The following is a 26,434-nucleotide window of genomic DNA, read 5'->3' on the forward strand; positions in this document are numbered from 1 at the left end:
CTGTGAAAAGTTAAAACTTCAAGGGTTTAGAGTAACTTTGACTCCTCTAACTGGCAGATGAGCCTGAACTGCCTGCGAACCAAGGCCAGCTGCGGCCACTTGACCTGAGGGCAAAGTAGCCCTGCATCAGTGCACCACGCTGGGGCTGCTGCCGGAACCCCCGTGGGAGAGCGGGAACATGAAATTGGCGTTGGCGCTGCTGGAGCCGCCCTTCACTGCTCCCACTTGCGCCCGGCGGATGGAGGAAACTGCGCGGTCGGGGCTCACTGAAGGAAAGGAAGAAGAGCAGCGTTTCTCCCCCCCGGGCAGGCAGCAGCAGAGCTCCGACCCTCCGCCCCAGAACGAGCTATGCCCCTCCTGGGGGCGGCCCCTCGGCGGGCACAAAGCCGGCCTCGGCCCCTGCTAGGAGCGCTGTGTGCCGCCGTCCGTGTGCTGGTGCTCATCCCTCCCTCCGTCCCTCCCTCCCTTCCTTCCGCCGCCTCGGCAGCGCCCGCCCTCCCTGCCTCCCTCCTTGCCTGCTCCCGGCGGGCGTGGGGCCGGAGCAGTGCCGGGCCATGGAGGAGGCGGCCGCGGCTACCGGGGCACCGCCGCCTGGGGCTGCGGCGGCCGCTGCTGCTGGGGCTGAGCCCCCGCCCGGGGCCGCCGCTCCCGCCCCCCGCCGGCTGCTGGCGCTGCTCGGGGCCAAGCTCTGCACCTGGTGAGTCCCCGGCTTCCACGTGGAGCCGCGCATCGCCGGCCTCCTGAGGGAGGGAGAGAGGGAAGGAAGGAAGGGAGAAAGATTCCTTCTCCCCTCGGCACGTTGGCCGACAGCGCGGTCGGGATGCGGAAACCCATCGGTGCCGCCGGGAGCAGCCGCGTGATGCCCGGGCCAGAACACCCACCTCGGTGCGGGCCCGGGGTTACGGCCGGGTTGGGCAGAGCCTGGACCCTTCGGGCGCCCCGGCAGAGGTGGCTCGGGGGTGTTTTGGCAGCCGTCGCGGGTGCGGGGCGCTCTGATGCCCGGGCTGCTGCGGGAGCACCGCTGAGAGCAGCCTGCGGCTGCTGCTGGGCGAGAGCGCCAAGGGTCTCTTCAGCTGAGAGGAGTGTAGAATTAGCGAGTGATGTGTTTGACGTTATCAGAGTGTTCTCTCGTATCTGTACACATGCACTTGACTTTTTTTTTTATTAACTCTGGCTTAATATTTTTCTGTTTCCCTGTTTTTTCTGTACTTTTATGTGTTCTGTCATCTTCGATCAACATCGTTGTGAAGAACAGGTCACGGGTGTCAGGGAAGGCAACAAAACCAAGTAGCTGAGCTGAGGTGTGGAGTCCAGAAAGACTAATAGCCCCTTTTCCTCCTTCCTTGAATTGCTTTAGGGCAGAGACCTGTTCAGGTATCTCTTGAAATACGAGCACTGGTTAAGCATGGAAAACTTGTGGAAGAAAATCTGCCAAGCTGTGCAGGAATAGCACGTGTTCTAAAGCTGGTACTTGTGAAGCACTGCCTTTTAAAGAGTCGGAGTACTTCCTAGGACTTCTAGAGCTACATCTACTTGCAGCTTCAGTTTCTATCTAGGGGGGGAAAAAGTAATCCCCAGGCTCTAGGCTATAGGCTTGGTCTCTAATAATTATTGCATCAGATATCCTATTTGCCAGCCAAGGATATGCTGGCTTTCCTACCAGCCTCCTGCCTCCATCGTAAGCTGGAGTCTGGCAACTGGACTGTGTGAAGGTGTGTGCTGGCCAAGCAGAGCCTTGTTCCAGGGGGCAAAGCTTGTTCACTTTAGACCAAATTGTGGCTAATTTTCGTGCTTCAGAAACTCCCAAAATGACTCCTAGTTTTGCTCAAAGCCATAGATACAGCTAGCTAAGATATGATGGCTGAAGGGAGGGGAGGAGTAATTACTTGGTAGCCAGCTATCAACCATTAAAAAACAACAAACCCCCCTCTCCAACTATAAAAATAAAAGGCCTTTTCAGACCACTTACCTTGCATCATCCGAGAGTCCAAAGTGATTTAGTCCATTCAAATGCATTAAAAAAGAAAAGAGAGGGGATCAAGTTCTGGCATGGAAAAGTTAATAATTAATATATTTCAAAATGCAATCAATTATTAATAAGAAAATCCCTGTCATCGATACTCATGTCAATACTGAAATAAATGGAAACTCATGTCTTCGAAGCATTTTTATCAGGAGAAATTGTCTTGCAAAATTTAGGATTTAAAGTTTGTTTTCAAGTTTTACAGAGGGTCAAACGCTTTTTATTAAGATATGCTGTGAGTCCAGCGCATCAGGCCAGGAGAATGGCACCATCTCTTCAATTTGAAGAAATTAGTTTTGACACTTTGGCAAATGGTGTGAGAGGAAACCACTGCTGCTTCCTGCTGAGGCTTCCAGGTCATGTTAGGGGGCAGTCAGAGCAAGAGACTGTTATCTTATACACAGCTGAGAAAGCTGCCAGGTATGTGGCATTTGGGGATTCACAGAAGACATTTTTTGAGGGTAGCCTTCCACTGTCAGTGAACAATGTCCTTATGTGTCTCTTTTGATGTTAACATTCTGAATCTCTTCAGGGAAGAAGAAAAAAACTGAATTAAAACAGACAAAAATAGAGAAGGTCATGAGGTCATGAAGCCTGCTTGCTTTGTCAGATGCCTTTGGTACTATAGAAGTAAATGCTATAGGACTACTGAGACATTAACTCAACAGCAATGATTGCTTGGGTAGTAACCACAAAGCAAAACAGTTCTGGAAGATCTGGACCTGCGTCTCTTCCCATATACAGAAACTCAAGGAAATAATTCCTGAGGTACTTTAAACTGGAGAAACTTCATTACTAGAAAAGATGAGGATCAGCTTAGTGGAGTTATTCCACTGCAAGAGGGCAGCCTGGTCTTTCTTGTTTTCAGTAAAGCAGATCAATCATTAGCAAATTTGAATGGCAGCAGATTTAACCCTCTGCTGGAACATGATCAGTATAATTAGACAGAATGTGTCACAATCATTTGATTAGTTCACCAAATAGCACAATCAGACAATTGACCAGTATAAAAGAAATAAAATATAATAGAAGTGATGGAGCTTCAAAGTTTTTTTTTCTTGCCTAGCAACTGAACTGGGCAGGATAGCAGGGTGAGCTCATATTTACTATGCTAAGTCACCCACCTGGGGAAAACAACCAGTGTTACTCTTAGGTGGTGTGTCTGACATGTGAGTGTCCTGCCAGAAGTCATTGTGTGGAGAGATGTGAGCAGGGTATGTGCAGAATCCCAATGGAATCCTTTCTTCCCTTGCTCAGTTACTTTGAGTAGGAACAAGTGAATCAATTGTGTGGACAATTAAACTCTCATCAGTCTTCAGAGTAAATAAATTAAATGTACAGACAGCACAGGGCTGAGCTCCTGTTGCTGTATATTGTGTGTATGCAGAGACTGGGGTGGTACAAATCTGCATAGCTCCACTGGCAGGATAAACAGCAAGCTGAAAGATAACACAGTGATACTTGCTCCTGTTTGTCTAGTAGCATCTGGAATAGTTCATTTTATATTAGATGAAAAACTGCTACTGAAAGAGTGTGGTTTGTTTGCTTTTTCCCTAGCTGCGGGTTGGACTTAAGAGGAGTTGTAAATGCAAACATGATCTTACGCAAAATGCATTCTTATCTCCATCCTCGGTTACAGCAGAACATGATGGAATATACCTGAAAAAAATCCACAATAAGTATTAATTATAATAATTCTTATTATAAGAAAGATGGTGGGTTTTTTAAGGTGAGAACAATCAATCAGTTGGACAACTTCCCAGGGATGTGGTGGAGTCCCCATCACTGAAGGTTTGCAAGATGGTACTGGACAGGGTGCTAAATAGTCTGATCAAGGCTCCAAAGCTAGAATGGAATTCAGTGGAGGACAAAGGATTTGACTGAAACCTTGCCTTAATAAGAATAGAACCTCCTATTAGGTAGAGCCTGACCAGGTGAGCTGCTTGAAGATCCTTGCAAATTATTTCAGTCTCCATCACTGGTGGTTTGACTGGCCTCAGTTCTTACATGGCTGTCCTGAGGTTAGACTGGATCTTCTGTGTATCCAAAACCCTGCTTACCAGTAGATCAGAACAACACTGGTAGGGAGTAGGAAAAGAACAAGGTGCCAATCTAAAAAAATTGGCATTTTCCCTGTGCAACTAGCAAATATTTTTTTAGAAACTTGGATGTTTAATTCTGAACTTACTGTTTTGTCTTTTATATTCACAGGCATATTTTGAAAACGGTAATTCTGGGCCAGATGCTCTCTTTGTTTATCTGTGGGACTGCTGTTACAAGCCAGTACCTAGCAGAAAAATACCAAGTGAATACTCCAATGTTTCAAAGTTTCATCAACTATTCTTTGCTGCTTCTAGTTTATACAACAATGCTGGCATTTAGGACCGGTATGTGAAATATGGGATGGGAGATTCTGCTTCATCTTTTTATTTCCTTTTTTTTCCCCCCTACATTTTCTTTTCAGAATTTCAGACTACAGAACTCAATGCTCATCCTAGTTTTTAAAGTTCATGCTTTTTAAAAACACATGGAAATGAATTTCACAGGTTAAAAGTGCATTTAATTTGATATCATTTCACATCTGTTTAAAGTTTTGTGCTTTTTGGTTTGAAGTCAAATGTTATATTAGGGAAAATAGGCTTTGTTGTAACGAAGCTTTGTTACCAGAGGCTATTTAGTATTCCTCCTATTCTTGTTAATTTACTTTTTAAACAACACCAGTCTTGTTGGGTTTTTTCTTCATGTGGAAGAATTTCTGTGCTTTTCACCCATTTGCATTGTCTCCTCCCAGGCTGCATTTTGATGTCATTGTATCTTTCTTAAGCAGGGGCAAAGTCAAACATCTCAGTATTATTTATGCTTCTAAAAAGCAAAATTCCTTTGCAACATTTGTTTGGAAAGAAACACATATTGATTACTGCTTTCTTCTAAACAGGTGGTGATAGTCTTTGGCAAATTTTGAAACAGAGGTGGTGGAAGTATATTTTTTTGGGAGTGGCTGACGTTGAAGCCAATTATATGATTGTAAAAGCCTACCAATATACAACTCTCACAAGTGTGCAGGTAAGGACTGATCTCTCTGTTTGAACTGTTGCTTTTATTGCAGTTTTGGACTAGTTTCTAAAATGAGATTCATAGGACAGACATGGAAGCTATTTAAGCCTGAAAAGAACTTTCCAGTATCTATTTTTGCTTTGCAGTACAGGGAAGAGCATCCTGTATCATGAATAACCTTTCCAGGAAGGAGAGAAAATTGGCTGGTATTGCCCTGTGCCAGGTCTTAAGCTGAACTCTAATTATTTTGATAAAAGCACTTCTAAGAGTTTGCTGACAGCCACTCATTTTTTTCTCCTGACACAAAATAAAGATTTATGACCAGATAACAGTCACTCAGCGTGGGCTCTTGCTGATGAGAGCAAGGTAGATCTCTTGCCTACTCCTGGAAGCTGAGGGAAGTGAGATGTAACCCCACATCTGAGGACATACTGATAGTTAGCTGGTGTTGCTGACCTTGCAGTGAGGGACCAGCCCTGTGGCTTTTGGATGTGGCACTTCAGGGCCCTCTCTGGAAGAGGCAGAAGGGAGGTCAGCATGCCAGACTCCTAAAGTAATAGTAGACATCCTCTGCAACGGTAGTACTTGATGCTGCATTGCTGCACTAGGATAAATCTGGTTTTCTGAAATAGCTCTACAAGCTGAAGGGTTAAGGCTGGGGTTTCTCTGTCACCCTACACAAAAACTGCTGGAAGAGTCAGTGCTTTCCTCCTGCCTCCAACTGCATGCTCCTGAGCTCGAATGGCCAGATATCTTGAGCAGACTGGTCAGGGCGCTGAGCAAAGTGGGACTAAACCCCGCCTTTGGCTGGACCGATTGGCGAGCTATGTCAGGCCCAACTTAGGCTTCAGGGCTGCGGTGGGAACAAGGGAGGCGATGGTGCACAAGCAAGGAGGGACTGTGTCCAGGTCGTGCCGGTTTGTGCCTGCTGTTACCTGTGGTGAGGATCTGTGCCTCGGGTCATGGCCTGAATAAAAAACCAATGTAAAGTGCAGATTTGACTGTTAGTTGGAAATGAGTGTTTAGGTGTCAGTGTTTTACAGAGTCAGAGTAACAGGGGTTAATATTTAAAAGAATTACCTGTAAAGCAATAAACTCCTGTGGTCTGGGTTCCCTGTAGAGAAGTGCAGTAACTTCTCTTTGCACTCCTAAAACCAGTGGTGCCTGTTGGGTTGTTATTGTCACATTTCCACTTCATACTTAGGTGGTATGACTCATTAGACCTTTAATTTCCTGACAAATCATGCCAAAGAAATCAAAGCTTTAAGAGTAATGTGTTTCAGTCTCAAGATCAAGTTAAGCTGATAATTGAAACACTGTTTTATCATATACTTTACAGCTGAAAAAGCCAGGACTTTGATCCAAGTTCTCAGAAGTAGTAAAGCTATTCCCATGATTTCTTTCATAGAAATTAAGAAAGAATAGATATAATAGGTTTTCCTGTCCAGTTGCCAAACTCAAGCGTTTTCTGAGCCTTTTTTTCCTTTTGGTTGCCTTCAGACTGATGCTGCTTTGTGCCAGTTCAGTAATTTCAATTTTGTTGTAATTGCCTGTTGCCATGAGGTTTCTTGCACATTCTCTAAATTCACCAGTTTTTCACCACTCTCAGAAATGAGATACAGGAGGAGGAAAAAAAAAAGGAAAACCTGTGATTTGCTTTAGTGCAAGGCATTCTGTCATTAGCAAGCACTTCTGCAGCTACATCGGAACCTATCGTTCGGAGCACCCAGTCTGATGGCCTGTCTGCAGTACTGGCTATGAGTGGATGCCCAGGGAGCATAAAGCAGCACAGGGGTATATGGCACCTTCTGAAATACAGGGACTATAGGGAAATACAGGTAAATACACTGTTAAAATGCTGGCTGGCTGGAGCTTCAGCTTGGCTCTATGAAACATAACTTCTAAGATAAGTTTTCTCAGCTCAGCAAGGAACTTCCATGTATTTTCTCACACATGCACACAAAAGCAGAACTGATTTCCCTTTAGTTATGAAATACCAGCATTTCACAGAAGGGGGTTGGCAGATTTTTTAGGAGATAACAATGGGATGGCAACTCTCATTTCTCTATAAATAAAGAAAAAGACTTTGGTCCACAACTGAACTCCTGTTTGGCTGTGGCTGAGGCAGTGCCAGGAGAGTTCTTGCTGCCGGTGTCCTGTCTTGTGACAGGACTTGACTGTGCTGCTGTTTGACCACATATTAGGGCGTGAAGCTGAGTCAGGGTAGGTTTAGGTTGAAAATTAGGAAAAGGTTCTTCACCCAGTGGGTGGCTGAGCACTGGAACAGGCTCCCTGGGGAAGTGGTCACAGCACCAAGCCTGACAGAGTTCAAGAAGTGTTTGGATGATACTCTCAGGCACATATTATGATTCTTGGGGCTGTTCTGTACAGGGCCAGGAGTTGGACTTGATGATCCTTGTGGGTCCCTTCCAACTCAGCGTATGCTATGATTATATGATTTCATAGCAAAACACAAGCTGCGTAGCTGTGGTTTCATGTTTTTAATGTGTTCTTTGGCACATTTAGCATTTGCTCCATAGGTAATTTGAGTGGAAGCATTTTTCAGGCAACTATTGACAGAATATCAGCTGATGGAAGAGGAGAAAACGCAGGATAAGCTCCTGGGGCTCAGCTGGAGGCTGCCCTGAGGGAGCCTTGGGGGGAAGCAAGCAGGGTGATCAGTTGAGGTTTCTTGCCTACAAAGCTGTCTGGGGCTGGCAATTATAAGCAAACCAATGACCTCCAACAATCTATGATAATTTATTAACCATGTATTAAAATGTCTTTTAATAATTTACTCACCCTCTCTTTAAAACCTCCTATAAACAGTGTGGCCAAAGCCTGGCTTGAGTCAAAACATTTGTAAATCAAATCACCAGGTTATCTTTTTTTTTCCAGTTGTGAAAATACAGGCTGGAATTAAATAATGAGCATTTGACGAGGTTCTACTGGCAATAGTAGTCAGTACCACAGAACTGCTGTAAATATAATAAAACCTGAATAAATAAACTTTATTCTTTTAATTAGTTCCACTGACACAATTCATTGTGATGTTACATCTGCTTTGCACCTCTTTGATCTTGATCCTGTACAGAAGAGCTCTGTAATGTCCTAGATGAAGGGAAGGCAAGATCCAGGAGTTGTAAATCTGATTTCATCTGTCTGTAATTGAGGGTAATTGTCTCCTGAAATAGATTTCCAGGGTGTGTTCTTCATCATTTGGTGCCTGTGTGTCCTGGCTGCAAGTCCTCTAATCAGGATGCTGTAGCTGTAGAGTATGTTCTTGGTCTGGATGCAACAATTCCCCATCTTGCATAACTGAAAGACTTCTAGCTCATTATGTACTACTCCCTTACATCCTCATTAAGAATTTTTTTTTTTAAAGGATTTTTCTTCCACTCCTTCTGTTTGGGTTTAAAAGCTGCTTGGAGTTTGTAAGGCTGTGTGCTAACATTTCAATTAATGGGGACATGCATGCTTACTTATTAGTAGAAGAGGTGTCTACTACTAGGGGGGTAAAAATTTTACTTTCTTATGTTTATAATATTTCTTGTTGTTTGATACTAGTTAAAACAGGTAAATTTGAAGGAAATGTTAGAAGGTTTTTCTTGAGTCTAGACTAAAGGTAAGATAGAGAGCAAGACCTGTGACAAGATAGTCACAGCATGATACTTTTCCATAGTATAAAGTTGTATTGAAATACTTAGTATTTGGGTAGTTGTAATGTCTCATAATACAGCCTAGGCAAGTACTTCTGCGCTTCACAAATGGACTTTACAAACAAGCTGTAGGCAATCCAAGGAGTGAAGACAAATAGATGGAAATATTAGAGGCACTGTGAGGATTTAATCTGTAATAGTTTCCCTTAACGCTATGCTTGTGAGACTTTATTATGTGTAGTTATGAACAAGTAAAACCAGACATATCATCAAAATGTTAACAAGTTTGGTTAAAGCCCTTAGGGATAATGACTGAACTACTGGAAGCCAGCACGGAAGTCAGCACAGAAGTTGACTGCAGTGGTACGCTTAGGCAAGCAGAGGCTGGCAATGAACATTAAGGACTAAGGGCTCTTATCTTTATTGCAGTGATTATGCCACAGTCCTGTTCACGTGGACCTTCTACTTTGTTGGGACTTCAAGAGGCCAAGTTTTAAGGGCTTACATTTGAGAGTCTTTTGTGAGCAATCTTTGGCAAGTTGACTATATGCTCTGCTGAAGGCTGTTCCCTTATGTAGCTTCATGGCACTCTACTGAGGCAGGTTAGAAAAAAGACATTTTCTTTCCTCCAGACAAATTCAGAAACAAAATCTATTTAATTGAATAAAATATTAAACCAATTATGATTAGCTCAGTGATCATGGTTTTATTTGGTTTTTCTAGAACATATATCTGCAGAGGGACCTGGACAAGATGGAGAGTTGGGCTGATTCCAGCAAGATGAGGTTCAACAAGGCCAAGTGCCAGGTCCTCCACTTTGGCCACAACAACCCCATGCAGCACTACATGCTGGGGACAGAGTGGCTGGAGAGCAGCCAGGCAGAAAGGGACCTGGGAGTTTGCATTGACAGGAAACTGAACAGGAGCCAGCAGTGTGCCCAGGTGGCCAAGAAGGCCAATGGCATCCTGGCCTGGATCAGGAACAGTGTGGCCAGCAGGACCAGGGAAGTGATTCTTCCCCTGTACTCAGCGCTGGTGAGGCCACACCTTGAGTACTGTGTCCACTTCTGGGCCCTTCCGTTCAGGAAGGGATATTGAGGTGCTGGAGCAGGTCCAGAGAAGAGCAACCAGGCTGGTGAAGGGACTTGAGCACAAGTGGAGGAGAGGCTGAGGGAGCTGGGGCTGTTTTAGCCTGGAGAAGAGGAGGCTCAGGTGAGACCTCATCACTCTCTACAACCCCCTGAAAGGAGGCTGTAGCCAGGTGGGGGTTGGTCTCTTCTCCCAGGCAACCAGCAGTAGGACAAGAGGGAATGGTCTTAAGCTCTGCCAGGGGAGGTTTAGGTTAGATATTAGGAAGAAATTCTTTACAGAGAGGGTAATCAGGCATTGGTATGGGCTGCCCAGGGAAGTGGTGGATTCTCTGTCCCTGGAGGTTTTTAAGATGAGACTGGATGTGGCACTTAGTGCCATGGTCTAGTAACCACGGTGGTAGTGGATCAAGGGTTGGACTTGATGATCTTGGAGATCCCTTCCAACCCAACTGATTCTATGATTATGCCCATCTTATGCTGCAGCACACAGCTAAATCTTGATGCTTTCTGTACTGAAGGAAGAAAGGTGGAAGATCCTTGGAAGTGTTCAAGGCTGGGTTGGACACGGCTTTGAGCAGCCTAGTTGAGTGAGAGGTGTCTCTGCTCATGACAGGGAGGTTGGAACTAGGTGAACTTTAAGGTCCCTTCCAATCCAAACTGTTCTGTGGTTCTATGGGTGTGTCTAACAGCAAGGGAAAGATACATAGGAACACGTACAGAGGGGATAATAAAGAAAGGAAAGAGAAGTCAGTGTCACTGCTTGTCATGAAGCACAGACATCCTTGAACCAAAGATGTTCAGTCTGCTTGGGGTAGTGTCTGCAAACACATCTGAGTGCTCCAAAACTCCAGGTGCCTTGTACATCTCTGCTGCTGGGGCATTGGTGAATTAGAGTGGGTTACCTGCTTCTGACTAATTGAGAGTTAGCTCTGACAGAGCGATGAAAATGCATTGGTGACTTGTATGTGTTTTTGTGGGAAGCTGGGAGATTGGGAAGGTGACTTAAGGACAGCTGGTTTTGCTACCTATCTTATTTCTACCGATTTTGCACATGGTTTCCAGCACATGTACCAGGTTTTTTTTTCAGTATGATCCAGTTGAGCTGTAGGGTCAGATTCTTGTCCTAGTCACTTCACTGTAAAATCAGATTACTTGTATCCATCAATAGTTCCAGATTTTTACTTTGTGTACATGGAGCTGTGGGGAGCAATGCTCTCTCAGAGTGACATCCTAGAATTCATTTGTGAAGCTGTGAAGTTTTATTGGATCCACCATTAGAAGAGTTTCTAAGTCAGCACTTTCCTACCAGGAGAGAGTGGACCCCTGCTCCACCTCCTTCATCACTTGCAAAATGCTTTTAATGGTAAAATGTAGGTCTCACCCCTCCCTTAAACACATCCACCAAGGTTGCTTTGCAGGTTTCATTAACAACTGATGGAAAGTAAGATCCTATACATTTGCTTTCAGGAGGTTGCAGTCCAGATTTGGGGTGCATTTCTAACTCAGACAATTTTTCTGTGCACACAGCTGCTGGACTGTTTCGGGATTCCTGTGCTGATGGCTTTGTCATGGTTCGTTCTCCGAGCAAGATACAGGCTGATACATTTTCTTGGTGTTGCCGTCTGTTTGCTTGGTGTAGGAACAATGGTGGGTGCAGACATTTTGGCAGGGAGGCAGGACAGTGAAGGTAAGGAGTCCTTTATTGCGGGGGGGAAGACTGGAGAGATGGTTCCTGCGGTGGGCTAACTTGTAAAGAAAAAGCAGCAGATGCAGAGGGCGCAGATATAGTTCTGTTTTAGAAGAGGAGAACATGCTGCTATTTGTATTTCTTGTCCAAGAAGAGGAGACGGTGATTTTATGGGGAGCTGTGGAATTTCTTTGCTTGTGTGTTTGGATTATTTCTCCCACCTTAAAAGAGAAATACTTTTGTTAAGCTCAAATTTTGCTGCTGTTCATTACACGTGACAGAAGTCTCATTCTTGAAAGCTTGTTAACTTTGACTATCATGTGAGATGGTTTAATAGAAGAAGTTGCCTCTCCCTGCAAACCTTGTCTTGCTTATGCAATATCGGCCTGCTGGTACCCAGTCTTCTCTGATTTGCAGTTTTCTTTGAGTACAAATACCAAATAAAAAGTTGCTCACAGCAGCTGACTTCTTCGAGTTATCTTTGGCAGACCCAACAGAAGTGGTTGATGTATCCCCAAGGCCCATAGGCCGCAGTCTGGAAAGCAGGGGCTTACTATGGGAGAGCAAGAGGAGATGGGGCAAGATGCTGGGATTCCTGGGGCCTCTGGGAGGAAGGCTGGGCTCTGGGGACCAGCATTCAGCTGGGTGCAGATAAGGGCAAGTCTTGTCTTCTCTGTGACAGATTCCCAAATCAACCCATATTGTAGTCATCTTATCTTGAATAAGAATCTTGAATTGTCAGACAGAGGGTATGGGACAAGGTAAATTTCAGGGCATTGTCTTCATCAGGCAGCATAGAGATAAACCTGTGTGGCATAATTTTGGGGCCTTAGTAGGTAAGACACAGAACAAACTGAAGTTTAGCTTTACTGCCGTGTGGTACAAGCATCTTGGTCCTGAGGGAGAAAAATCTTTCCCTGAGACTTTATGATAGTTGTGCTTTATTTGGTGACTTGGGGATCCTTACTACTGCTTACCTTCATATTTTAGACAAATTTTCTTAGTGATTGCCAACGGGCTTAGGGAAGGAAATTTTAAATTCAAGGATTTAACAAACAGGGATCCTCTTGTTATTTGGCTATTTTAGTGGCATTTACTTGATAAGTGATTGTAGCACAGGGAGTCCCACTTGCTCAGTATGAATACATTGCAGCAGGACACATGGTACCACCCATCTACAGTGCCCACTTAAGACCTGTCAGAAACCTGAAGCTGAGTCCGGGTCCCACCAAAATCAATATATTGATTCTAGCAAGACTTGAATCAGGCCTTACTGCAAAAGCGGGGACAATATTCATGTAAGGCAGAGAGCATTTCTAACCAGGAATTTTCTCAACTCCCTGCAGTGCCCAAGGTCAGCAAAGTAGATTAGGACCAGATGATACAGCAGTGTCTTGGTCAGGATGAGATGTAAATGCTGGGTTTAGCTCATTCCTTATTCCAGACTGTGCAGGGTGAGGTGAACAGGCAGCAGAGTCCGTGCTCAGACACTCCTCTTCCCGCACAGAAGGCATTTCCTTTCCCCTTACCCTGGAATGCGCTAGAAAAGTAGAGATGTTAGAGATAAATTTGCTTGTCTTTAAGGAAAGTTAAAAAGTGTTTTCAGCCTTACCCTTAATTGTGGATTAATATTTCTGTACAGGTAGTGACGTGGTGATTGGAGATGTCTTAGTGCTTCTTGGTGCTTCTTTGTATGCCATTTCTAATGTGAGTGAGGAATACATTGTGAAAAATCTGAGCAGAGTGGAGTTTCTAGGAATGGTGGGCTTGTTTGGGACTATTGTCAGCGGTCTACAGCTGTAAGGATCTAATATTTATTTTGAAACTAATTAAGAATATTCTACAGATGATTGCTTGTCTACCATGAAATGCTGTTATTAATTAATTCTTTGTTACATCTGCATTTGGTCTATATGGGAGTCCTTCCACTTGAATTATGTTGCTGATCAGCATCCATTTTATATCCTCTTTATTTGCACTACTCTTATTACAGCAATTCTAAAACTGAACTCCTGCAATTAAACACATACGATACTTGGCTGTATTTTTTATTTTGTTAAGTTCATGAGGACACTCAGTATGCTGAGGACTGTTGTCAGGAATGTATTTCTTAATGGGTTTTCTCTGTGGAAAATTTTAGGAGATAATTGTTAGGAGATTTTCCATATTAAAGTAAAGTTTAAAATGAAGCCATGTATAGTCTTACAAATAACCATATCAGAGTAACAGACCACATGCACTTAAGTCTATCTAATGAATTTTATGTTTCGTTTCTCATCATTGTAGTTAATAATTTCTCCAAATAGTATATCAAATAAAACTAAATCTCCAAGGGATTAAAAAGCCTGTGAAAAAGGTATAAGAATTAAATAACAGTGCTCTTTCAGGCACTTTAATTTTCAAGTCTTTTTTTCATGCCTGTTAGATGTTTGAGTTAGTGTCATTCAATAAAATTTCAAACAAAAAATTAAGGTATTATAAATCAAAATTCTTCTTATATATTTTGGTAATTAAATTCTCTACTTGAAAATTATTTTTTCCCTTTTTTACTGCATTATATCTTTTCTCTAATTCTAGAGCCATTGTGGAACATAGGGAGATAATGAGAATTCAGTGGAACTGGAAAGTTGGTATGTGTATGGAAAATGATGTGAATGTCAAAGAACGCTGGAAAATTAGATTTAGACTTTGAATGCTGGGATTTGCCTTTTCTTTCTCGGAATATTAAGCAGCATTAATATTATATTTCACAAATATATTTTCTGCAAACTTTGCAGCTTAGCAAGGAGATAAGACTTGCAGGATTGAACATTAAAGCAGGTTTTGCATTTTACGTATAACATGAAATATTTTTTTTAAATAAATTGAAATAATTAAAAATTAAACCTGTTTCATTACTGATGTGTTTGGTGTTGGAACATCGCAAGAACATTTTTCTGTTTTGCTTCCTAAATAAAATACTGGAAAAATTTGATTTTGTGGCTGCATTTTGACCTTAACAGAACTAAATGTTATCAAGAAACATGGCTCTAAATTTCTTCAGTCAGCTCTTAAAGTTATCTAGAAAGGAATGAGAACTTTCTTGTACAGATACAGTAATTCTTGCAATACAAGGTAGTCTTGGAAAAGAAGTATTTTTTCCATGTTTTTCTTACATGTACGTTCTCATATGTTTTAGGAGACCTTGTCCTAAAAGATATATATGTATTTTTTGACGTGTCTGAAAACAATCAGTGTTCTTTAAAATCATTGTTCTGTGCCTGAGGAGTAACTTGTTGTCTTGTTTTACAGCATTGTTGTTCACAGTCTTTGCCCTGTGCATGTTTGGGCTGTATAGCTTCATGCCAGTTGTCATTAAAGTTACCAGCGCAACCTCAGTCAACCTGGGTATTCTGACTGCAGATCTCTACAGTCTGTTCTTTGGGCTCTTCCTTTTCTATTATAAGGTAAGTACATTCATTCCTTCACTTTCACATTCTTTCAGTTATGTTTCTACTTCAAAATTATAAATAAAGCATAATGTTCTTAAAAACCCCTGAACAGTCGTTTGCACCTGTACAGTTCTACAGATTGTATTGTTCGTTGTTGGCAGATGTGAATCAGGAGTTTTGCTTAGTTAATGACATAGCATTGCACCAATTAGGCAGAGGGTGATTTTCAAACTGTTTCACACTTGAAGGAATAAGTTAATGTTAAGAGATGATAGTAAATAATCTCCTGAAGTGTTCAAATGGTAGTGTTCTTGCTGAAAGCTCAGTATGGAACTGTATGTTAGTTCTGGTTCATCACTCCCAAGTGTCCAAAGAGAGGGTTTGAATCTCCCTGTCCTGGCAGGCATTTGGTGTCTGAAAGAGGTCCAGTTTGATTTCCAGAAATTAATATTTTCGTTTAGAAATTTAATCAGTTCATTACCAACATCTTGGGTTAACAATCAAGCTCTCTCAGTGCTACTGCTAAGGGGAGACTAAAGGAACTGAAAAAAATACAGATAAATATATTATGCTGCATGCTCTCCAAAAGGCATTTACTTTTATTGTGCTCTAAAACATTTTTGGCAGTGTCTACTCAAGCTAAATGACAGTGCTAAAAGGATTTCATTCCACCCTACACTTTTCATCCAGAATCATTTGTGAGAACCTACCGTGTTAAAGCAATTGGAGTAATTGAGTCAGTCACTCAGTGACTGGAAGGGCTTAGAGAGAAGCTTGTGAGCTTTGATGAAGAACTTAATTTGTATTATTCCATGTGGTTGCTTTCTCTTCAGCCAGAAGCTTTTAGGTCAAATTTGTTTCTGAAAATGAAGGCAGCGCAGAGGTCTGGTAATGGTAGGGCCTGACAACAGCTAGATTTTCCTTTTCAAGAGTCTCTTACCTCAGCTTTCCTTCCTCTTTTGGGTTCCAAAATTGCTCCAAGCTACAATTAAAATGAATGCAGAAAGCAAACCGTACACACATTCTAACAAATCCTTTCTAAGTCACTTCCAAACATGTATTTTGGCAACCAGATAGCTAAACTTGAGAAATGATTTTAAATTTATATTTATAATAGTGAAGAGCTTTGGAAGAGATATATTAAACTTTTATTCTTTTGGATTTTTGGCTTATTTTGGGGAGAAGTTTTTCTGGGAGCATACCATCTCATAATTGCTAATAGCAGATTATTCTGGTAGCTAAAAGAAAAAATAAATTAGAGGAGACTTTGGGATTGTATTCAGAGAATTTCAGATATTTTTTGAAATAGGAACTTGAATCTGTGGTTAGAAACAAAGAAGTAGTAAAAAGGGGAGCAATAATAGTGCTGCATTCCTAGTAATCAGAGGATTTGAGGTAACTTGGGCAAAGTGAACTGAGAAAGGCCACTTTTGACATGCCTTTTAACATAATACTCAGCAGCAGAAAAGCGTATTGCCAAGTTAACCATATACCTTCTTTACCTATGGGGCAAACAAACCAGGCAGGACATTTGCTGGATTAAAAAGCACCCTGGACACAGGAATCTACAAATAAAAATACAAGGAATCACTCTCTATTCCCTGTTACCAGATGATATTTCACAGCAAGCTGCTGAGGGCTTGACTGGGCTGCAGAGTGGAGCAAGCCACAGAGAGCTCTGAACTGCTGTGGTCTAAGCCTGCTCTGAAACAGAAGCAGCACAGACAGCGGTTACAGCAGAGACCAGGCCCAGGAATTGATGAGGTTCTGATTTGATCACAATGCTTTGCTAATGCACTTGACTTTTCAACCTCAGTTTAAAGTGAAATGTGAATTTTGCATGCCTGTTTTGAACTTTTTTGTCTTTCACTCCATAATGGATCTTTGCTGTGCTTCCTAAAGAGCTCATTATATAAATACCCGTAATCCCTCAAGAAATATTAAAAAAGGTCTCCAAATGCTTTTGTTGTATAAACTCCTATGGAAGGGAGTATACTGCACAAGCAGACACTAGATGGAGTTACAGTTCTCCACTAACATTTGAAGTAGTCTTTAGGCTTGACTATGAGAATGGGGATATAAGCTGCACAAAGTATGACTGAAATCAACGTCAGAAACAATGAAGTTGTTGTGATATTTGAAATCAAAATTAAAAAAAGAAAAACAAAAATCCCAGGAAAAGAACACAGAGCTCTCCTCAAAAACAAAAGGAAAAAAAAGAGCATGGGCCTGTTAGAGCAGCGTGGGTAAGGTTCACCTGTGTCAATAGCTGCAAAAACATAAACAGGCCTTGAATAATCAGCTACATTGCAACAACTTTGGCACCCTGACTTGGTGACTCAATCCATTCGTGGAGGAATTAAATCAATAGGATCAGAGACACCTTCAGCCTTGTGTGTGCTAAACTGCGAGAGGGGCCTGCAGCTCCTATGGTGTTGCCTGCCAGCCACAGGTCCTTGCATACAGGTATATGTTCACTCAGGGCCTTAAGTTGGAGAATTTGTGCAGGTGATTTGATACAGACCCAAGCTCTGCCCCTTTTACGGGAATGGGTCAGTCAGGAGTAGGATCACGGGTGATGTTGCTGCCTCCACTGGGGTATGTTCAGAGCTTGGTACTTCCTCCTGTGCAGAGTGAACACATGAGTCCAAGCTTCTCCAGGCAAACATCCAGCAAGGTGAGGAAAGAAGGCATTTAGCACAAGGCCACTGTGTTTGAGTCTGCTTTTCCTTTTGTGTGTTGTCATGCAAGGATTTCCATGCCAAGTGACTGCCAGCTAGGAATTGCAATGCCTTAATTGTAGATGCCTCAGTCTTTTTTGGACCAGAGTCCATTGTCCGGGTACTACAATTCATTTCATCCAGCTCTGCTCCTTGATAGACTAGAACATATTTTTCAAGCATGTCTAAGGAAGCTAAGGAGGTTAGGGAGTATTGACAGTGGGATGTAGGATACTCTATGTCCTTCCTCCTACTGTTTAATCAGTGTGGTTTGACAAAGGCAATATGGACAGTTTTAACAAATCTGATGAAGAAGTGTTCCTGGCTGTGGATAACTTTACACCTTGTATTATTAAATCTGGTCTTATGAAGTAAGCATTTATTTTTGTCAAGATGGACAAATTTTGGCAATTATTGAAATTTTAACAGGCAAATGAACAATAGTGAATCAAATACCTGGTGTACCTCAGCAGTTTGTACTCTTACCTCACATCAGTCTTAACCAAGTACAAATGCCAATCTTGTAAAAGGAGCCCCAGTCTCCCTTCTTTTGAGGACTTGCTGGATGTGGGGAGCAAACTGGTTTTGGTCCAGTAATAAAGCCTGCAGATGGTTAAGAGATTTGTGCAGAGAACCAGCTGTTCTGGTGACTTGCAGTAAGATGGAGAGATTAATCTCTTGCCAGGACCTGAAATATTTGGCTGTGCTGGATCAAAATTCTCTTAGGGATAGAGTGTTTCAGCATTTGTGTGCATAAACAACTGTCCTTCAGTATGACCATATTTACAGCCATTTGTTCTCTCTGTTAGGATTCTTCTATGTAGACCTGAGGAAACTCCCTGTCCAACAATGTTGAGGATGAGATGGAGAGAAAACCAGCAGCAGGCTTAAGTTTTTAAGTAAATGGAGCTGTTGAATTTTGATTTTCAGACCTGAATCCAGGTCATGGTGATAATACTCATTAAAATAATTTTTAAAAGGAAGGGTAGCTTTTCACATTCTTAAAACAAGGCAGCATTGACATGTTTTTACAATCAGGCAAGACTTAATGCATCTCTTTCTTTCCTCTGCCAGTTTTCAGGTCTTTATATCCTGTCCTTCGTTATCATCATGGTGGGCTTCATCTTGTATTGCTCCACTCCAACTCGGACAGCAGAACCCACTGCTTTACCACAGCCTAACAGCACTGGCTTGGACAATGCTGCCCTAAAGCTCGAAGAGAGTGAAAGTGAAACTCCAACCATAACTGTGCAGTTCACAAGAGAAGAAACTGTGGTGGTCAGCACTGATTAAAGAATGGCAGCATTTCAATCAGAGCTTTTTTTTAAATCACCAAATTTCCCTCAAATATTAATCCAGAGGGTTGTCCTACTGCCAAAGCATGTGTCATGCTGCGCTGGTTTTAATGCACTGGATAGACTTTTAAGGCCAGATCCTCAATCAGTGAAATTATTGATTTGCCCTTGCACAAAATCTGGCCCTTAGAAGAAGACAGATTAGTATTTATGTGGAGTCTCTGGAAAGTTAGAGACTCTTATTTTTAAATGCTAAATTAACTTAACAACAAATGCTTGGGGAAAAAACTAAGCCAAAGCAAGCTCTCAGGTCACTAAGTGGAGCAAATACGTTTTATATTGCATTAGGGACCTAAATCTGCATGATGCTTTCAGAGGGCTTCATGGTTTCCTCCTCTTGGTGCTGAATACCCTCAAATAGCATCTTGCAAAAGCCATTCAGCTTCTCACAGGACCTAGTTCTGCAAACCGTATTACATACATACACCTTCCACATGCTGATGAACTTAATTCATCTACGTGAGGATTTCCTTCCGATGTTCTGCCCAAATGTTCATCTCTTCATATTACTGCACTCTCTCTCGCAGCTGAGGCGGCTATGTGTATTTTATTTTGAATTTTGCTAGTAAGAGAAGTTTGAATATGTGTTTTGGTAGTGCCTTCTATTTCTCTCTCAGTGGCCATTTGTTTGCTGCATTCCCACTAGGTGGGGGAAGCAAAAGCAGGCCCTTGCTCTGTTCAGTAAGAACTGAATGTGGGTTTCTTTTTGGGATGAGACAGCAAAAAATTTTGAACTAAAGTTCACTTCTCAGTGAATTTCTCCATGAAATGGGACACATTTCTGCTGGAAGAGTTGAATAGAATTGATATTTCTTGAAAAAATCGAATCATCTTAGCCAACTCTCATTGCAACAATAATGACGTAATATCCAAAAGGTTAAGTGCTTTCAGTAGATACGCTGGCAGTTTTCCTCCCCCTCTTCATTTTTACAATAAATGATTAAAAAATACAAGACTGCAGTTTTAACATCAGTAAAACCATACTGGGGTTTTATTTTACTTTATATTTTGTATAAGCATTTGGAGTTCTGGTGTATGAAGTAAAAAAAGAATAAAGTATTTAGCAGCTGAAGAGTTGGTCTTGGTTTGCTTATTTTTTTATGCTAGAATTTCCTTATTGCTCAAAGTTAATTTTACCAACCAAATAATTCTACTAATGGCTGGGCTTTGCTCTAGAAGGAAATACGACATTTTCTAAAGATATTGGTGATCAAACAACAGACTAGGTTTGTTTAGTTTCTAGTGTAGTTTATTCAAGCAAAATAATTCAGGAAAAATGTTAACCTGATTTTAGTCAGAAATAGCAAAACAAAGGTTCTGTAGATACTGTAGGAACAAGCATTGCTTTTTCACTTAGTAGTTCATGCATGGAAGGGTGCAGAGGTGCTGATGTTTTATGAAGAGCATTTGGGTCCCCTGCCATGTAAAATGCTCCTTTTGAGGGGGGATGGTATTTATTTTATACTCTATGTGGTACAATCAGTGTAACCTGATGTAGGTTTTATCTGAAAATACAAAGAAGTTTGTATTGACTCAGACTTTGGCCAGTCTTCAAAAACCCACAAAAACCCCCCAGGATCATCTTGTGGCACAGTGTGAGTGCTCAGGAAGTAGCTCATCTTCTCAGTATATAGACCACTGAAATCAAAATTTTGTAAAACATGCATGAGGTTCCAGGCACAGCCTATTAACTATGGATTTGTTCTTCCAAGGCTTTTAAAATCTGACTATAATAAGAGATTGAAATCTGATTCAAGCAAATTGGGACAGACAGGACTTACACTGAACCACAAGAAGAGAGGAGCAGTGTGGGGCAGCATCCCAGCTCAGATTCCTCAGGATGTATACTGGGACAGCTTAGTGATTTGACAGTTACAGTCTGAACTGAAAACTTTAACTCTGTTTCACAGAGCGAAATCACTGTGATTTAACTTTATATGGTGTGATTTAACCCCATACAAAATATTTTCATGGCACATTGTAGGTAGCTAAGGTTAAGATGGGTGCTAATGTCACTAAGAAGGGCTAGAAGATCTTTGAAGCTTTCAGCGAGGACAAGGTGGATATTTTTTCTCAGTCCTTCTGTCAACAACTCTATGCCCTTGCCGACCCCATGGTGTCTTCCATTTCTCTCTTTGTGACCCTGCTGTATGCAGGGAGCTCCTCTGGCAGCCTGGGATGGTGGCCAGCTACCTGCTGATGGTCATGCACACCTAGTGTCCTACCCTTCCTTGCCTTAAATTTCCTACTCCCAACCTACCTGGGTGAAGAGGAGGCAAAGTTGACTTGCAGAAGAGCTCTGCATCACAAACTGGCACTGTGGTGCAGTCCAAGCTCTGGGCACAAGAAGTACTCGAAGCCTGACCTTGCAAAGTCCTCAGCATGGGGTGCTGACCCCCTGAACCAGCTCTGCAAGGAATGGGGTCAGATACATCACTCCTACGTGCTGTCTGTCCCATGAATCAGAAGGAAGTAGGTGCAGACTGTTAAAGAAAGATGTATTGCTTTATAGCAAAAGTGACGCATGTGTTGCTCTTGGGGAAACAAATGTTCAGTTAATGAATCACATATACCAGATCCTCTGGTACCTCAGAGACAAGGTGCATGGATGAGTCTTTAACACAAATCTTTATGGAATATTGGAATAAGCTGGAGAAAAAAAAATCCAGCTGTCACTTGCATTAAACCCAAGAATCCAAATAAAAATGTGTGACATCCAGCCTCCCTCCAAGGTTTGGTTACAAGAGATCAAAAATTATCTGGCATCAAAATGTCATGGTGTGTTGGAAAAAGAAAGAAATTAGTGTGGCAGTAATTGAGCGGTGACATTATCTGTGCTAGTTTGAAGGAGAAGATGGGCTTGTGGACATCAGCTATTTTAAGATTTTTGACCTTTCATAAGCTGCACATAGTTCTGTATGATGTGTTACCTGGGACAAGCATATTAGTTCTTGTCAGCACCATTCATTCACAGTATGTATTGTGGGATATTTCATTGTGTTATACATGTCTGTCTTGAAACTATGTATTTCAATCAATTTAGGAAGTTTGGCAGAGAGAAGCTGCACAAGCTACATGATCAATCATGAACAATTTTGATTTGAGCAAGCAGACAGAGATTCCTAAAAATGCAAAGTGAAGGATCTGGTTTGGTCTTTCAGCAAAATGCAGTCTCTTGGCAATTTTAGTGTTACACCTGATGAGAATCTGATGAGCTGTGATGTTACATCATTTAAAGATTGACTTGAGGCTACACCTAGACCTACACACATCAGACAAACAGCATCCAAGGTATTGGAGTCTTACCCTCTTGAGCTCTCTTGTTGCAGTCCTTGAAGGGAGCAATTCGGCTCTCCTTTGGAGTTTTCTTGTTTTGGGTGCCTAGGTTTAGGTGGAAGCAAGCCAAGTCTAGAGACCCCAACCAAGTGCAGTGTCCCATTCTTACAGGCATTGGTGTCTGTAGTGAGGGGCTATACAAGCTGAAATGTTTAAAATTTATGTGAGAGATGAAAGAGGCACGGAGAGATTTCCTTAGCAGCTGTGGGAAGCCCATGGCTGATTCAGCAGGTGTGCAATGGTGTCCAAAGTGTGCATCCTTCACTCCTCTCCAGATACAATTTAATTTTTCTCTTGTTTAAGAGCATTCAAGACTGGAAGTTATAGATTTTACAGAAAAGAGCCATAAGGAAAAATCTGACTACTTGTACAACACAAGTCAGCACATTGCATCCAATTGCTCAGAAGCAAAAAATACAGCACTGCGTCAGCTACTAGGAAAAATTAACTCTATCCCAGCCAAAACCAGGAAGAAGGCGTAGGTTTGAGTTAAGTTGCACCATCTCCTTAAAATCTTGATATTAAATTCTCAAAGCAATGTTGAATTGCTGAAAGCAGAAGAATGCCTCTTCTGCAAGTAGGGGCATTGATTTTTTTTCATGAGCTGGCTCGCTCTTGGATATATAAAATATGAAGAGAGAAAGTTAGAATTCTCAGATCTCTCTGAGAGTAAGCAGTCTCCAAAAGCAGGTTTCCGTGCCCTTCAAGACTGATGTGTTTTTGTTACGCTACCAGCTGGGAACAGTTGTGATATTTTTGTCTTAAATGTATGACCTGAAGTCAGTATCACTGAACCCATGACATCACACTATTCAAAATAAACTTTATTTCACCAGCTCCTCTCCAGACGGTCTCCCTGGCTGTCAATACCATGAGCAGAGCTTGGGCAACAAGGCAGAAAGATCACTGAGACTACAGGTGAAAGGTGTGTTTTGTCCTCATACCTCATAGTATCAGTCTCCAGAATACTCCGAAAGAGCGGACAACATATACTGAAAGTACATTGCAACTTCCAAAGAAGGCATTAAAGAAGATGGCTTAAAAAATTATAGTGACATATTATTATTGTACAAAATGAAATTTTCGTGTTTATTTGAAATGTTAAGATGTTTTTATCGAAATACCAACATTTATTATGTACTGATATCTGGAAACAGTGAAATATCTCCAGAAGTAGAGGTCACTGGAAGTTTATGTAAACAGCAGCTAGTGACAGCAGTTGCAATTCCTTAGGAATATTCTTGATGTTACAACAGTCCAGGGTAATGTTGCTGCTCTTCAGCACCATCTGTTGACACCATATCTAATTATTTTAATTAGGAAGAGCACTCTGACAGGCAAAAGTGCACCTTCCCCAACACAACCATTTAACTCAGTAAATGCAGGATCAAGGGGGTGATTGGAATTGGAGTAAACGTGGCAGAAAAAGGCTGCACAAAACTACGGCTGCTTGCCAGTAGTCCAGAAAAGATTGGTTTTGCTTTAACCCATAATTATTATTTAATGAACCAGATAACTCATCCATACGTAGATCGTTATAACAAGGTAAAGAATGTTTTAGGTTTTAGCCTTAAACTATTGGGCCAATAGAACACCTTTTCCTTGAAAATTTGACCAAAACCATGACAAAATTCAAACTGACTGAAAAAGTTTTTTTCAGGGTAAAAAAGATGCCACCAATCTCAAACAAGCCAACACTTCATGTTCTGATGATAATATATATATGTATGCATAATATCTGTGCCCTTGAAAAATCCATGAGTATTTAAAAACCTGTACAGGTACACGTTACAACTCACGTTCTTCTTTGCTGTACTGTTTGCAGCAGAGTTCCTTCAAATTGGTTTCAAGGAGGCTGTGATGCTCCTTGAAGCTCAAAAATCTTTGTAATTTGTCTCCCTCTGCCATCAGTGTAAGTGCCTGTTGGACTTCCCTTGAGAAATTGCTTTCATTTAATAAAATTTTTACATTGCATGTGTTAAAAAAAAAGAAATCCTGCTGGGTAATCCTATCTCTTGTAACATCTGTAAATTAATTTGTTTCTTGAGAGCAAGAATGATTTGTAACTCACAACAAAGCTAAAGTAGCATGACTAAATTAAGAAGAGCATTCAGGCAGCTGGAATTACACAATTACAGCATAAATGCACATGCTGTGTTAATGTGATATTAAGGTTATGAATTTACTGAAACAGGAATCAGCATGCACAAAGATATGCTTCCTTTCTTCCTACAGGGTTTGTCTGGCCATGCTAACAGGAGAAACGTCTGCATTAGCTAAACAACCTGAGGACTACCTGTGGGTTTCATGCATGCAGACAGGAGATGACATCTTAGCTCTGCATTGCACCAGCTCATGGACAGCAACACACACTGTGCTCTGTCAGAGAGATTCTGCTCTTACTCCGGTTGTTTTCCTTAGTCTAAGGGAGGCAGGAAGCACATAGTTGCTCTGTTTTCACAGAAACATAGGGAAGCAGGGCAGGGTGCTAGGCCCCTCTCACCCACCTCTAAGTCTTGCAGGAGCTGCTGTGGGGCTTTCCTTGGGGCAGCGGAAAGGACCAGTTGCATCCCAGCCTTTGGGTGGGATGCATTGCAGCTGCAGTAATGTTCTCAGGATCTCAGTTTCCAGTAGGGAAATGATTCCTTTGGCATCATTTGCCAAAGGTGGGTTGTCCCTCGGTCTCTGCAAAGAGCATCAACTGCAGCAACGGAGCTGTCACGGGCCCTCCAGCAGCATCAGTCTGTGCTCACGAGGACAGAGTGAAGGTATGGGGCCCCAAATCATCATAACTGCAGTGAATCCTAGGTCCAGTCTCACTTTCTGGAATCCACTTTGAGAAACACAGGTGATGAGTTTTCCTGGAAGAGATTTGCAACAGAGTGTGAGGAACACGTGGCAGGATTTGGACTTACCTCAGCCCTCCATCCTGGTGAGGACCTTAACTGGATTGCGAAGTTCAGTGTTGCTACATAAATGTGTGAGGCATTGATTCTGGATGCAAAACGCTGTGTGAGGCACATTCCTGCAGAGCCAGGCAACTGCCACTATGTTCACACCAGTAAATAAAAGAAGTTGTTTTCTGGCCCCTTAGCCAAGACTGCAGGTTCAATCACAGCTGAGGTCTTGCTTCTGCAAAGAGTAAAGCATTCCCAGCATCACAGCAGCTAATATGTAGAGGGCTCTGTGAATCCTCAGAAAAACACCAAATTTAACTTACTCTTTATATTTGGTTTTGCTTTCTGTTAATATGTTTCTTTGCTTTTTTTACCATGAAAATATTTCTCTGCTTTTGTCTACTCAAATAATGCAACCATTAGCTTCTTCGACAGGTTGGTCTAGCAGAAAGGAGAAGGTAGTGGGAAAAAAAGAAACCCTCACTCAAGGTATGCTGCCTCAGGCAGACTTGTAGTAAGTTTTTCTGCAGAACTGTGAAATGTCATGTAACTTGTCTGGTGCTCACACTTTGGTCTCCTGGAGTTGCGTGGAGGGGAGCCTGCCAAGGCAGGGCGCTGGGCGGCTGGCAGTATGTCCCTGGATGTTCACCAAAGCCTGAGAAAAGCAGCTCTCTGAGCAGGAATGGCAGCATTAGGAGGAGGCACTGTGCTATGTGACCCCTTCAGCCATTTCAGCACAGCACATGGCACCCATGGCGATTCTGCTGCACCTACAACTGGTGGCTGCCTCCCCTTGCATGGTACTCCAGCTCCCATTCTCCTTAGGCTTGGTGAAAACCTCTGAGATGTTGGTTATTGTTTTGGGGGTTCTTTAGTTGCAGAGTCTGAAAAAGCATGAAGGGGGAGTCATAGTCAACCAGCAGAATGGTTTTATCTTACTAAACTGAGGATACATCTCACAGGGCCCTGGCAGGCAGCATGAAGTTCTGTCTGAATACCTCAGGAGAGTGCTGGGGGGTTGCAGAGGTCAGTGGGACCCCAGACTGGTGCAGCTCTTGGTGGGACCCATATGCCAGTTTAGTCTCAGAGGATGCTGACTTTCTCACTCCCAAGAGACCCTCTGAGAGGGAAATGACCTTTCAGTAACATGGATGATCAGGACAGCAAAGACCCAGGAGTCA

At 42.2% G+C, this 26,434-nt stretch overlaps 1 protein-coding gene across 3 annotated transcripts; it reads left to right on the top strand.

The window, feature by feature from the left end:
- Positions 1-245: 245 nt before the first annotated feature.
- Positions 246-20,084, top strand: SLC35F2 (solute carrier family 35 member F2). Of its 3 annotated transcripts, none has more exons than XM_027677288.1 (8): positions 246-697; positions 4,235-4,410; positions 4,959-5,086; positions 11,355-11,514; positions 13,157-13,313; positions 14,092-14,144; positions 14,806-14,960; positions 18,740-20,084. In XM_027677288.1, the coding sequence occupies exons 1-8, from the start codon at positions 555-557 to the stop codon at positions 18,956-18,958; spliced, it is 1,191 nt and encodes a 396-aa protein (XP_027533089.1). In that variant the 5' UTR covers positions 246-554; the 3' UTR covers positions 18,959-20,084. The 3 variants fall into 3 exon arrangements, with proteins under 3 accessions (XP_027533089.1, XP_027533088.1, XP_027533087.1); XM_027677286.1 differs by lacking the exon at positions 246-697 and adding an exon at positions 2,378-2,791; XM_027677287.1 differs by lacking the exons at positions 13,157-13,313; positions 14,092-14,144 and having other exon boundaries at positions 406-697.
- Positions 20,085-26,434: the final 6,350 nt, after the last annotated feature.

This window comes from Neopelma chrysocephalum, unplaced genomic scaffold, assembly GCF_003984885.1.
Source record: "Neopelma chrysocephalum unplaced genomic scaffold, ASM398488v2 Primary Assembly neopelma1_43, whole genome shotgun sequence".
Classification (NCBI taxonomy): Eukaryota; Metazoa; Chordata; class Aves; order Passeriformes; family Pipridae; genus Neopelma; species Neopelma chrysocephalum.

Excerpts from the sequence above, each read along its gene's own strand:
- SLC35F2 (XM_027677288.1), top strand. The coding sequence starts at position 555 with ATGGAGGAGGCGGCCGCGGCTACCGGGGCACCGCCGCCTGGGGCTGCG. Across the intron at positions 5,087-11,354 it reads CAACTCTCACAAGTGTGCAG|CTGCTGGACTGTTTCGGGAT; the intron begins GTAAGGACTGAT and ends CTGTGCACACAG. Across the intron at positions 11,515-13,156 it reads AGGGAGGCAGGACAGTGAAG|GTAGTGACGTGGTGATTGGA; the intron begins GTAAGGAGTCCT and ends ATTTCTGTACAG.